General features: G+C 40.6%; 3 protein-coding genes across 5 annotated transcripts; 1 reads left to right on the top strand and 2 right to left on the bottom strand.

Moving 5' to 3' along the window:
- Positions 1-455: 455 nt before the first annotated feature.
- On the bottom strand, positions 456-5,626 carry LOC131892878 (uncharacterized). Of its 2 annotated transcripts, none has more exons than XM_059242746.1 (4): positions 5,484-5,626; positions 1,032-1,834; positions 874-960; positions 456-801 (listed from the first exon to the last, which is right to left on the bottom strand). In XM_059242746.1, the coding sequence occupies exons 2-4, from the start codon at positions 1,590-1,592 to the stop codon at positions 517-519; spliced, it is 933 nt and encodes a 310-aa protein (XP_059098729.1). In that variant the 5' UTR covers positions 1,593-1,834; positions 5,484-5,626; the 3' UTR covers positions 456-516. The 2 variants fall into 2 exon arrangements, with proteins under 2 accessions (XP_059098729.1, XP_059098728.1); XM_059242745.1 differs by lacking the exon at positions 5,484-5,626 and adding an exon at positions 2,575-2,733.
- LOC131892872 (coiled-coil domain-containing protein 40-like) lies at positions 3,014-6,386 on the top strand. Its single transcript, XM_059242734.1, has 2 exons — positions 3,014-3,711; positions 4,110-6,386. The coding sequence occupies exons 1-2, from the start codon at positions 3,163-3,165 to the stop codon at positions 6,132-6,134; spliced, it is 2,574 nt and encodes an 857-aa protein (XP_059098717.1). The 5' UTR covers positions 3,014-3,162; the 3' UTR covers positions 6,135-6,386.
- A 427-nt stretch (positions 6,387-6,813) lies between these two features.
- LOC131892879 (transaldolase-like) lies at positions 6,814-12,562 on the bottom strand. Of its 2 annotated transcripts, XM_059242747.1 has the most exons (5): positions 12,408-12,562; positions 12,274-12,315; positions 8,081-8,483; positions 7,306-7,683; positions 6,814-7,242 (listed from the first exon to the last, which is right to left on the bottom strand). In XM_059242747.1, exons 1-5 carry the CDS (start codon positions 12,545-12,547, stop codon positions 6,973-6,975), a joined length of 1,233 nt encoding a protein of 410 aa, XP_059098730.1. In that variant the 5' UTR covers positions 12,548-12,562; the 3' UTR covers positions 6,814-6,972. The 2 variants fall into 2 exon arrangements, with proteins under 2 accessions (XP_059098730.1, XP_059098731.1); XM_059242748.1 differs by lacking the exons at positions 12,274-12,315; positions 12,408-12,562 and adding an exon at positions 8,608-8,892.
- Positions 12,563-12,991: the final 429 nt, after the last annotated feature.

Raw genomic sequence — 12,991 nt, 5'->3', positions numbered from 1 at the left:
CCTCGTACGATTCGACCTCGGTTTTTTTCTGTGGAAACATTCGTTGTTTTTGAATTTGTTTATAGAGTCTAAAAGATAGGTATTAATCTCATATTCTCAGAAAGTGATTTGAATTACCTGGTATTTTTACTGCCATCCGGATTTATTTTTTTCAGCAAAGTCGCCTGTATTTCCTTGTTTGTTCAAAATCAACTACTTTGCATTCAGATAATAAAAAACTAAATGAAAACAAAAAAAGAAGAGTTTGTAAAATAAATCAAATGATTAAGAATGTCAAAAGACATTGGTTCGTACAACAGTAGACCTAATCAACTTAGAACTTATTCGTTAACTTTTGCCTTAAAAAAGGACCGAAAAGGTGATCTGTCATTTGATTTACTTAGCTAGTCCTAAAACGCAACCTTTTAGCAGACGAAAACCTAATGAAAACTAACTAGCTCGTATATGTCATAATATCATCGAGACCAAAAACGTCATTTATTGGCATTTAAGTTGAATCAAGTGCTAAGCCAAGAACTAAGCATATTGATCCTCCACAGGCTCAATCATCTCGTTTACAACAAAAGGATTATCCAGCAAAATTCTGACAGCGTCCTCATTCAGCAAATTGAGCGGCTCAGGATGCCCGTGTTCTTCACGGCCTTGGGATTTCGGTCTTTTGGCGCGTTCTGTCAAGAAAGCTTTGGCCTCTCCATTGATGTCTGACAATTTATGAAGTAATTTCTCCCCTCTTGCAGCACCCACTTGACCCAGGTGAGAATCAAGTTCCTTTAAAATACGTGTTTTCCTGAGCTCAAAATCCTGTAAAAAAAAGTGAACACGGTCTATCAAAAAATCTGTATAATAGGTAAACAAGATTTTAAACAAACCAACTTTGTGAGCGCTGGATTCAGTTTCCACGGCCTCAATGTCTGTTGGCTCGAATTGATGATTACGATCTGACTGGTTAGACTTGTCATCCTGGAAAATCCAAGGCATTGATGAAATAATCCCGGCCGTCTAATAAGGTGTTGGTCTAATTGGACAGTTACCAATTTAGGCACGGGAATCATAACATTGGTTGAGCAATAATCATGATCCTCGTTGGAGAATTTATCCAAGGTTAACACCACCATTGGATCATGAGGACATGAGTTAGGCTGGGAAAGCTTGCATTCTTGACATGGAACTTTCTGCAAACGTGGTGGACCCGAAGTTTTCCGGAATTTCCTGTGGTGCTTTTCAAAGTTATCCAGATCTTTAAGGGTCACGATCTTGCCCTCTGTCTCATCAAGATTCTCAGACGAGCAATACTTGTCTAAAATCACCTTCTTGGGCACTCCGATCTCCATCAACGAGAGAAGCATGTCCCTCTTCACTTTTGGTATCCGGAGGAACTGTTTCTGAGGTCGGTGGGAATGGGTCAAACAGCCTAAAAGCTGAAATTGAGTCTGAAACTTCTCGCAGAAAGGATTGGACTCTGGATTTTCGCAATAACAAAGCCGGATCTTCCGGATGTTCAAAGAGGCGGCACAAGCGCATCGATTGATCGGCTTTCGGTTACGTCTCTTGGTTTTGGACTCATGCTCTTTAGGATTAGAATTTCTGGACATGTCTCTTTGTCGACATTGGTACCGGATGTTGTCTTCCCGGGAACCCACCACTACAAAGATCTTGTCCAATTCTTGATCAAAGATCCTGGCTTTGGCTTCCGCTATGGAATTAAATCGGCTATCGATGAGCTCATGGATGTGATCTTGGCCGCAAATGGAGCTTTGACATTTGTCCGCCGTTGAATGACTTTTCAAACCGTTGGAAGTGCTGAACACCTTTTGGCATTTGAGGCAATGATATTCTGAAAAGAGAGTGGAAAATAGTTGGCCAGTGCTTGGAAAACTTTGATTTGTCACCGAGATTGGGTGAAATCTGCTTAATTCAGGTATTGTGTAAAATCATACCAAAGGTCAAGGACGGCTCTGTCTGGAGAACTCCTTGCAAAGGTCAAACGGCTAAATTATTTGATATATTGTTGTATAACTTAAATATCTAGTTTAGGATTGATCATTTATTACCGTTTGATTTTACGTAAAGTTAGCGAACAAGGAAAAGATCTTCACCCAGGTGTCGTGGGTTCAAACCCCGGTGCAAGAAGGTAACCTAATTAGTGGATTATAAGGTCTATCAAATATGTCATGGCGAAGTAGTAATAATACTCCATGCAATGATCATTTTTTGCTATTGACCATATATTCTCTATGGATAAACGTTATTCTCCACCGATTAGTTGGCGTTGCTCATTTTTGAATTTGTGACAAACTGTTAGAAATGTTTGGAGAGAGACCTTAAAGGCTATTAATATCGTGTTAGGTTAGTTTGGGTTAGGTTAGGTTAGGTTTGATAAGGTTAGGTTAAGTTTAAAAAAGTAGCACCGCCAACTAATCGGTGGAGAATAACGTTTACCTTCTCTATGATGAAACAGTAGTATCAGTCATAAATTACATCAAAACACATGTGAATTGCTCAACCAACAATGAGCCAATTAGTTAAGAACCTATAAAAATAGTTCCCGATGTCGATGAAGTCAAGTCAGCTCACGTTTTTTTGACAGATTATTTTCTATTGGCCAAACCACTTGATTTGTGGGTGGCATTATTTCAATTGTGATTTCTTGGTTATGCATTTTTGTTTTTGATCTTTGAAGTTTTGGTTGTTGTTACTTGTCTGTTTACGTCTGCTGATTGAACATTTTTTCTGGCTGTTGGTAAGAGCTAGGGATGGGTCGGCGTCCTCAAACACACTGTATAGAATTTTAGTTGTGCTTGTAACTTTTCTACCAATTCAATGTTTTTGCAACTGAAAAGCCTTGTCTTTGATGAATCTTCATCCAATGTTCAACTGTCACAATTCATCAATTTTTCTATTTTCAAATATCAATCATGAGAGTGGCTGAGTTATAGTTTGAAATCTAATATTTAGTTCAAAATCATCGCTTCATTGACTTAATTCCCAATGGACAATCGTTTACAGACAGGTTCTTTGAAGATGCCTATGCTTTGTTCCATCCAGGTATGATATGACGGACAAATTTGGAAAGCAATGGGGGGAGGTCAATGATATGAAGAGGGAACACAACTTGGAACAATTTTGTGGGATCAATGAAGAGCAAATGTTTGGGATACAAAAATGGAGGCGGATCATCCTAAACTACAGGCCTTTCAAAAGGCCTTGAACCAAGTTTTGAACAAACGTGTTGAAGAAACTGAACTGAAAATAAAGGCTCTCAGACAAGAGAAGGAAGCCAAGGCCAAACTTAAGACTCAGAAGACCAAAGAGCTGTATGAGGCTCAGAGCCTTTTGAAGAAAGATGAAAAAAAATTGATGGCCATCACCGAAGAACTCCACGAGGTCACTTTGGTTCGCCGAAAACTGGAACATGATAATCAAGAGTTGGAACAAATGGTCCATTCGAAACTGATTCAGTTGCGAGAATCCGTTCAAAGGAAACAAAACCTGAAAGATGCCTACAACCAAATCTTGTACAAGCAGATCCTCTTTGAAGCCCGTAGAGTGGATGCGGCAGGCGATGTGAATGCCAGCAACACAATGGCTGCAAAAACTGCGAAAGATTTCAATCAAATCCAGGAGGAGAAACGACTACAAGATCTTTATTTGGATCGTCTCCAACAAAAGATCGAGGATATGGAGCGGCAATCCTTGGAATATCGGGAGCAGGTAAAGAAAGTGATGCTTGCAAACGAGGATATTCCGTTTTTAGGTGTATTCAGGAGCAGTTAGAGACTGAATTATTACGAAAATGTGCCCTGAAGCTGAGATAAACCAAGTTTTTTTTTATTTCTGATTGCTTTTAACTAGAGCCCTCTACATTTAGCCCTCTTTATGTCACAGAAAATGCCGAAGATGACTTTTTATCTGTTCAATGAAAATCGATGATTTAATGCCTAAACTTTAGAAATAAGTTAATTTGATTATTGCAATTATAAAACAGATATTTCCGTTGGTTCGAATCATCTTGCAATCAGCATGATCTGAATATTCATCCATCAAGATTAGGTTAGGTTATCTTTGTCCCGCATTTGGTTGGTTGAAACGCATGTACTTTCAACTTTTAGACCATAGCCGTCCAAGAACAAACGCAAGACATGAAGGATACGTTGCGCAAGGCTGAGGACGAGGTGGACAATGTGAAAAAGGAGAAGAGTCTCTTGCTCCAAAAATGGACCAACTCCATATTAAATGTGTCCAAACAAGACGAATCTATCCAAAGCTTGCAATCAACCTTGCACACCCAAGAGCTGGATTTGAAACGGATTAGGGCCGAGATGGATGGTACCAAAAAGGAGATTGTGGAACAACAAGAAACCCATGAACAGAAGACCTCTATCGAGCAAAGGCTGGAAAAGCTGGCCTCCCAGAGAAAGGCTCAAATCAAGCGAACGGAAGAATCCATCAATGACGCAAGAACCGACTTGACAACGGCACAAGAGGCTCGTCGTAACACTTTGAACACATTGGAAGCCACTGAGAGCGAAGTGAAACAGGTCGAGCATCAAATCCAGACCTTGAGAAAGAATGTGGAGACTCTGGACAAAGACAAGATTGAATTGGAAGATCAAATCTTCCTGCTTTGTCGCGATCAAAGTTGCGCCGAAAAAACCTCAAAATACGCCGACAAGATCGTCCAAACCCTGAGGAATGAGAGATCGGATTTGGAGTCCAAATTGGCAGAGTTTCAGAATCAGCTGTCGGTGACCACTCAGAAGATCTATGAAAAGCAGGCCATGAATAGCTCCACTTTAGATGATGAGGTCAAGATCAAACGTCAGAATGACGTCTTGAACAAGACCCTGGATAAACTGGAACAGAAGCTTACTCGAACGCAAGCCCTGATCGACAAACGACAGAGTGCAATTGACCTCAAGCATAAATTGAAGGCCGAGCTGACCGACGCGAAGACTGGTCAAGGTCTGAGTCCCTTGGAAAACGAGCTGAGACGAGTTCAGATGGAAATCACGGATGTCACAGAATTTTGCAACCAGGCCAAGATCCAATGGATCAAGTACCAACAACAGTTCATTGAACGGACCAATGAAAGGAGCTCGCTGAACGAGATCTTGAACGAGAAAACGCGGAAGTACTTGATTTTGGAGGAGAAGAAACGGAAATTGGAAAAGGAAATGATTGCCATGGAACAGAGTGTGGACCATATTCAGCGACGATTAGAAGCGAAAGATGGATATGTGGGTCGGTTAAACGCTCAAATTCAAAACGAACAGGCGCGTTACGAAGATGGGCTGAAAATCCTGGAGAGCAAAGAGATAACCGATCTTGAAGCTTTGGAAAGCGTCCAAAAGGCTGTGGATGATTTGCAAACATGGGTCAGTGACCTGGACCTCGAAATTGAGACTGAGAAGCAAAACGCTTTGGAAGCCGAAGCTCAAATGGTGGAATGGGAGGACAGGATGAAAGCTTGCAAGGATACTCACGACCTTATCTCCAGTCAACGTGGTCGTGAAGGAGAACTTGAGGGACTGAGGAGCGAGGTTCATAGATTGCAATTGCGTCTAGAACAGGTGGAACGACAGTCCAAGGTTCTCATTGAAAACATTCAAAACACTGTTCAACGAAGGGAGACTCTAGTGGACAAGGCTGCCAATAACTCTCACCTTCATCAAGCAAAGAAGCCTCAGTTGAGCAAATCTATGATGAACAAGAAGATTGAGGATTTGAAAGCCAAGTTCAGAAAGGTTCATAGAGAGGAGCAAGCTTTGAAACAGTTGTGCACGAGCAAAAATTCTCGCCACGAAGACCTGGAACAGGAATTGGAACATCGAGGGAAGCTTTTGAAATCGATTCGACAAACCTCTGAAGAGATTTCCAAAGAGATAGAAGCTCATCATGATTTGAAAGATACGAAACTAGCTCAGATTCTGCAGCTTCAAACTCGCTCCAAGTGGTATCGTTCCGTGAAGGAGCGTAAATACAAGATGTATTCCAAATCTGATGAGAAGTTCCAAGATGAATTGGAACAACTTCAAGAACAAAATGCAAACCTGAAGAAGAGCGTAGAAGAGCTGGAACACGAATTTCCTTATCTTAAGACGAATTTGAAACGATTGCGCCTCATGATGTTGTAGCAATGATGAATTTTAATCAGGACTCGAAGTAATGCGTTACGAGTAAAGGCGCTACTTTTTGAGTAGCGCTACCGGTAACTCGTTTCTTTCCTGAAAAAGTAACGGTAATTGTAATGGAACGGTTGTTTTAGCCGTCCCGTTACCTTTACTTTCTTCTCTACTTAACGAGTGATTTTTTTTTAGATTCCCTCTCAAATGTAATGATTTATTTGCCAATGATGGGGTCAAATAAATAATCGCAGGAGTCATTTGTTTCACGTCATATTTACTATAAGCGTTTTTCTCGCAGTTTTAGGTTTTCTTTTTTCTACAAAAGTAACAGGTAACGGTAACGCGTTACTTTTTCTAAAAGGTATTGGTAACGGTAAAGCGTTACTTTTTCTGCAAAGTAACAGTAACGCATTACTTTTTTCGGTTCAAGCCCTGACTTTAACCATGCATTTAAAATCTCACCATTAGGTGGTGCCCTGATAAGAAAAGGAAAAAAGAGGACATATAATTTAGAAACTACTTCCACATGGATACTTTGCCGCTTAAGCCTTAGCTATCACTTAAAATTAAGTTCGGTAAGGCAATCGATCCAGTGAAGTTTCAGGATTAGTCGTAAAATGAGGTCAAAAATTGGGCAGAGTATTGTTTTACACAAATAGTGCTCTTTGAGAAGAAAGTCAATGGTGAATTGGTAATAATAATATCATAATTTATTCCTCTCAGTAAATCTGAAAACATTGGATTTGTTATGATTATATGACATGAACAAGTTATTCCTCAACAAATACAAAATATTCAAAAGTCGCGATGATAAGTATAGAGCGTGTTCCCGCCAAATGTGAATCCCTCAACCTTGCAAAAGCTTGCGAACCATGGCATCCATCTTGTTTTGGTCTTGAGCGAACTTGCGAATGCCTTCACTGAGCTTATCCGTAGCCATCTGGTCTTCGTTCATCATCCATCGAAAGGCCTTCTCATCCATATCGAACTTTTCCAGTTCCAAAGCTTTGGCCTTTTTTGCATCCAGGTACTCGGGCATTTCATCTTGAGAATTTTCCAATTCAGCCAGAAGCTTGGGGCTAATGGTCAGCAGATCACATCCAGCCAATGCCTTGACCTAAATACGAAAAAAGACCTTCATCACGACATGCTCTCGACCCAAAAATAACATTTGCTTTACCTCGCCAACGTTACGGAAAGAGGCCCCCATCACGACAGTCTTGTAATCGAAACGTTTGTAGTAGTTGTAGATTTTGGTCACAGAAACAACCCCAGGGTCTTCCAGAGGCTCGTAGGACTTCTTCTCGGGGTTGTGGGCCACATGCCAGTCCAAGATGCGTCCCACGAATGGAGAGATTAAGGTCACGCCCGCATCGGCACAAGCCACAGCTTGAGCCATGGAAAACAACAGGGTCAGATTACAGTGGATCCCGTGGTCCCTCTCCAGTTCTCTGGCAGCTTGGATACCCTCCCAAGTGGAGCTGAGTTTGATGAGGATGCGGTCTTTAGAAATTCCCTCCTCTTCGTAAAGTTTGATGAGGTGCTTTGCCTTGGTCAACTGTAATACTCAAAAAAAAAAGATGTTTTCACGGTAGGTGGTCATAACTGATAAGTTATAACACTTATCTTTATTTACAAATTTTGGATCAGTGTTTTGGATAAGTAGGAAATTTGGAAGTTACATCTAGGTGAAAAAGTGTGCTCATTTTTTCTGAGCAACACTATTACTGACGAAGGAAAATATAAGGAATTTTACCATTTTTTTTTATTGCATAAGTCAAATAACACCTCCTCCTCTTTAAACTAGTATCAATTGGGTGATTTCGACATCAAAATTATAAGCAAAAATACTGACGTTAACCATGTCCTTCTACTTGTATGTTTTGCCAAGTACAACTAATACTTTCGTTGTACTTGGTTTGGCTAACACTCGAAAAGTAACATTAACACCTTACCTGAGCCTCCTTGTCAAAGGACAACCTGGCGTCCACCTCAGTGGATACTCGACCAGGAACAATCTTAAGGATCTCGCACCCGAACAGCACGAACAACTTGTCCACAGCCGCTTCCACTTGGCCCTCCAAGGAACCGCCCTGTTGCTTGCCAAAGCTAACGGCTTGGTCCACCAAAGCCTTGTACTGGTCCATGCCTGCAGCCGCCAAGATCAGCGAAGGGTTGGTGGTGGCATCTTGGGGTTGAAAGGTCTTCATGGCCTCAAAGTCGCCCGTGTCAGCCACGACCGTGGTGACAGACTTCAACTTGGCCAAGGAACTCATGGTATCGTAATTATTATTATTATTGTTGTTTGATTGGAGTAACGCTCGCTTTTGGGTGCGGTATGAGAGTTCACGCGTCGATCTGGAAGTGACAAGAACACACTTGGGTGAAGAATAATCGCTCAAGCTCGGATTTTCTTGATTATTGATGGTAGGAAATGAAGCCAGAACACCCATTGTACACTGAATCAACGCTTGTGTTTCACCTCGAATGCGATTTCCCACCATTGGACAACTTGTTTCCCATAACGAACAATCGGCTCGCCAACCGATGCGTCAAGTGAGTCACAAATCAAATCGTTCGCCGAGTCCTCTACTCGGACAACTAAATTCAACTCTCGAGTGTCTGTTGAGGTCTGACAATCGATCAGCCATACGATCGTGGTGCACACGACTGGCAGAAATACATCATACCACAATTTCCTTTCACCATAAAATTCCATTGAAGTCATTGAAGGGAGGGGGAAGGAGGCGATTCAGTCAAGGTGACTTCGAATTCGGCGTATGTTCTCAGACAATTGCGGGAGGGCCATCAAAGGCACGCCACCACATCTATTCATTCAATACAGGGAAGGAAAGATACGCTAAAATTGGTTAACCAACTCTTTAGTACACGGCCATTCAGGATCATCCAAGCCAGCTATGTTATTCCTGGCAACCGAATGATTGAAGATCGATCCTTCACCCAAATTGGAGCGAATCTCCAGAAAAGCAAATAAAAATCAATCTACAGGGTAGAATAACAACCACAAGCAATTCGGTCTGTGAAATGAAGGAAAAACAGTACAAAACGGACGGCACCCTAATTTTGGGTGTTGAGTGGAGACAAACATTACCGACAACTGGCACCGTGATCCAGCTGAAGTGTCATTAATTGGATGAGTTCGGTTGTAAAATTTAGAAGAAGTCATTTGATGTGTAGTTTTGCTCCAAAACTACTAAACTAACATGATATCAGAATATTGTTGGCTTAATCAAGCTGGCAAGCTGGTAAATTGAATTAAATGACAAATTAAATCTATTCATAGCGCAGGTTTTGCACTGCAGCTTGTCTTTCTTTATTTGTGCTCCATAAAAAGGCAGCTGATTGTTTTCCACTTCACAAGTAGAATAAAACGACAATAATCGTTGACTAAAAGTCGCTACTACGAGACGGGAATACTCTATTCTATTTGGCTCAGGATGACCCCTTTGCACATTTTCAGCGCATTCATTTGAACGATCAGTTTGATGCTAAGTGGTTTTCTGTTCTAAAACCAATTACGACTCGACAGAGCAGTGAATGGAACTGAGTCTTTCAGTCACAATTTTGGCTCCCACGCAAAGGGGAAAGACAAAAACAAGTCAAGCAATGTACACCAGTTAAATTCAAGTCAAGCAAACCCTTGGTTATTTACTTATGGCTAGCCTTTAGCAACAACGTTTAAGTGTTGATTTGGCTATATACACTGTAGACAAAGTCATGAAGGACTTCTCATAGTACAAAAAGATCAAGGACAAGGAAACGTTTTGAGGTCTTGATCGGTTCATATCATTAACTTCAATTTCATGAAAATTCCACGTTGAGTTAGAGCCCTGCAAACGGTTTTGTTTTCAACAATTGAGCTGTTTGTTGTAGAGTTGCAAACTGTTGAAGCGTGAAAGGCTTCTAATTGTGGCTCATTGATCATTCATTCAGTTTGCCAGTTTGCCTGAGAGGTGCACATGTACCTTGGTTCAACATGGAAAAGACCAGAAATGATGAAGCACTTTAAATCCAAAAGAGGATAAAAGGTATTTTAGTGGAAGACATTGAAACATTTTCCTGTTAGAACTAGTAAAACAAGCTTTTTAAACTTAGGGATGCAGTGCACGTTATACAATAGGGCAAAATCAAAGGGCATGGATCAAGAGTAATAACACCCGTTTGAAATGCTGCTGATTGAAAACGAGTTGTTCAAGAAAGTGCTAACTCTTGGCGTAATGAAGTGCTTTTGAGTGCTTGCGACACATTTTGGATACATTGTTCTACTTTCATGCATGCAAGCAAAGTTGATGGTAATGGAAAACCAATGCTAAGTACGTATGCTCTTTTCGTAAGGGTGCATAGAAATGCGCGAAAATTCTTCTAGCCAAATCGACAAACTTATCAAACGTATAAGTAGATCAAAGCTCACTTGATTCAAGCGAGGTTTACAATAAATGATCGAGTTAATGGTTGCCATTTAGTTGGTCAGGTATCACTTGTGGGAAACTAAATTGATAACACCTCTTGGGTGTTAAACATGGTCTGTTTGAGCGTTGAGCAGAAATTAAAGAAAGTTTACAAAAGAGTAATCGGTTTCCTCAGGCGTGGTTAGTCTGAATTGTCGCAAGAAGTAAGCCGGTAACAAAAAACCGTCTCGAAATTTTGCTCAAGGTGGAAATAAAAACATTATCTGAGTGTTCAATGGTTAACTATAAGCCCAAAATGGGACACGAGACATTTCCAGTTTGCCATGATCACATGAATATGTATTCCGTCCATTCGGACTTACCACTGAATGAAAATCACGCATTTTCCAGGGGGTTCAGTCACGTTTTTAAAGTTGTAGCGAATCTTCGAAGGTGTTGATAACAAAATTAGTATCTGAACTTCCTGTACAACTGCACGTGAATTGAAAAAAAATAATGCACGTACTTGAGATTTGTCACATTTTGTTGAGGATAATTGTTTCAAACAAAGATAAATCATTTCAGCATTAACAGTGGAACTTTCTTAACAATTTTTGAATTCAGGTATATGCAATTCTAACGGATTCTTGAAATCTTGAGCGAATTATAACCTGAAGGAGATATCGCAAATCCTAGAAACAAGCCGACAAATTACTACTTCAAAATTCATAACTGAAATTTTTGAAATGAAAATTTCATTTTTAAGATGAGGCTTTTTTTATATTGTAATGTGCTTTAGGGTGAAAGGCATAGGGCCAGAGAAGCCAGCCATCACACCATCCATTTCCAAATTCCTGCAAGCAATGTCATAAATAGTCTCAGATTGATTCTTCGTCTGTGGATCTGGTTAGCAGCTGTAACTTTTCTTAAAAAAGGCCGGGGTAGAGTATCGAACCAGGGACCTCTCTCATGCTAGGAAACTGAGCTCTGAGTACTGATGGGGATCAAACAAAAAATCACCGGAGGTTGCAAGTACATTTTCAATGGCATACGGCATTACTAGCGGAAAATCGAAAACCCATTAGTTAATCACAAAAAGTAACCCTGAAGTTTCTCCGATCAAACCAGGGTCACCTTTTTGGTCAAGCCTAATACTCTACGATACGCTAGAAAAGGCCAGTGCTTTGACTTTCCTAGCTTTCTGGCGATCCTGATTTTGGAAATTTGTTCGATCCCATCACTAGCTCTGAGCTACCTACCGCATTGTGTCAGACTTTATTCCTAAAACGTTTAACAAAACCTCAATCAACCAAATACAGCTGTCGAGCGAGCAAATGAACCAACCACATGACAATTTCGATCATCAAAAACTACGAATTCTCTCATTGTAATACTTGAAGCAATGACTTCCATCATTTCGTAATACTACAATCATTCAACTCTAAAGAGTTTCACAAAACTTTGTAGGGATTAAAAAGAGGGCCCTTGAGAAAAGTCGCCCTTGTGCCAAGATCTCGACTATCAATTAACCACTATGAGTGAATTATGAAAGTTATGTGTCTTTACTAAAAAAGCAAAAACCGCAGGCACTACTAGCGGTTTATCACGTCTCAAGCAAACTTTTTATTATCAACTATACAAAGTCTATAAAGTTCAAAAGGACTCCTTAAAACGTACCCCTTCAATCAGCTATAAAACTTCTCTTTTTTCACCCAGGTGCCAGTCTCTTTTTGTCTTACCTTGTCAACTTCAAACAGGTGGATGAGTCAAATAAGCCTGGGCTGAAATTGTAAGAATTGACTGGAAACTGGGAGTTGTTCTCGCAGGCGTTGTTCTCTTGCCGACTAAGGGCCCTTTTCAATGAAAAGTCTACCTTGACTCACTGGGTTGCCCAAGGCTCTTGGCAGTGGCAAGTGTACAACTGGCGACGCGTATGACCGGTAGGCACCAGACACTCCGGCTTGCACTCGTGCTTGTTCGTGAGTTGGAGCTGCCAACCTTCCGTTTGCGCATGTGGATTGCCAGCAAGGGTGGGCATACCAAATCAAGTCATTAACTTACTCAGTGGATGGTGAAAGCTATTACAGTACAGTTCAGGATTCGAATTTGTATTCTTGTTTTCTTAGTATGTGACATGAAATAAATGACAAATATACAAAGGTTCGAGGATAAGGGGTAGTTTGGTTTTAATCTTTTTCACTTTTACTCAATAGGCTGCCTGGGAATTCCATAGGGCAAATTAAGCTGATAAAAAGTAATAATCACATCCTGATTTTTTTCTGAACTCATACTTCAACTCACCTTAGTTACCGAACTGTGACCATTTGATGTGGCAATCATAAACGAAGCTCCACACATAAAATCCATCTTGTTTGTTATGAAGTCACGTACTTTATGTTTGAATTGAGCAATGACGTCATGGAGATGAGGAAAAAATTGAAACGCAACAAAGGCACT

The sequence above is a fragment of the Tigriopus californicus genome, chromosome 2, assembly GCF_007210705.1.
Source record: "Tigriopus californicus strain San Diego chromosome 2, Tcal_SD_v2.1, whole genome shotgun sequence".
In the NCBI taxonomy this organism is placed as follows: domain Eukaryota; kingdom Metazoa; phylum Arthropoda; class Copepoda; order Harpacticoida; family Harpacticidae; genus Tigriopus; species Tigriopus californicus.
This window is presented reverse-complemented; position numbering and strand designations above follow the sequence as displayed.

Bases quoted from the DNA above. Each gene is read 5' to 3' on its own strand.
- LOC131892878 (XM_059242745.1), bottom strand. From the start codon at position 2,659: ATGCATAACCAAGAAATCACAATTGAAATAATGCCACCCACAAATCAA. The intron at 961-1,031 runs GTAACTGTCCAA...TGGATTTTCCAG, and splicing joins TGATTCCCGTGCCTAAATTG to GATGACAAGTCTAACCAGTC. The intron at 802-873 runs GTTGGTTTGTTT...TTTTTTTTACAG, and splicing joins CTGAATCCAGCGCTCACAAA to GATTTTGAGCTCAGGAAAAC.
- LOC131892879 (XM_059242747.1), bottom strand. From the start codon at position 12,547: ATGCGCAAACGGAAGGTTGGCAGCTCCAACTCACGAACAAGCACGAGT. The intron at 12,316-12,407 runs GTAGACTTTTCA...TTACAATTTCAG, and splicing joins GGGCAACCCAGTGAGTCAAG to CCCAGGCTTATTTGACTCAT. The intron at 8,484-12,273 runs GTAAGACAAAAA...TGTCACTTCCAG, and splicing joins ACCTGTTTGAAGTTGACAAG to ATCGACGCGTGAACTCTCAT.
- LOC131892872 (XM_059242734.1), top strand. From the start codon at position 3,163: ATGGAGGCGGATCATCCTAAACTACAGGCCTTTCAAAAGGCCTTGAAC. The intron at 3,712-4,109 runs GTAAAGAAAGTG...TTCAACTTTTAG, and splicing joins CCTTGGAATATCGGGAGCAG to ACCATAGCCGTCCAAGAACA.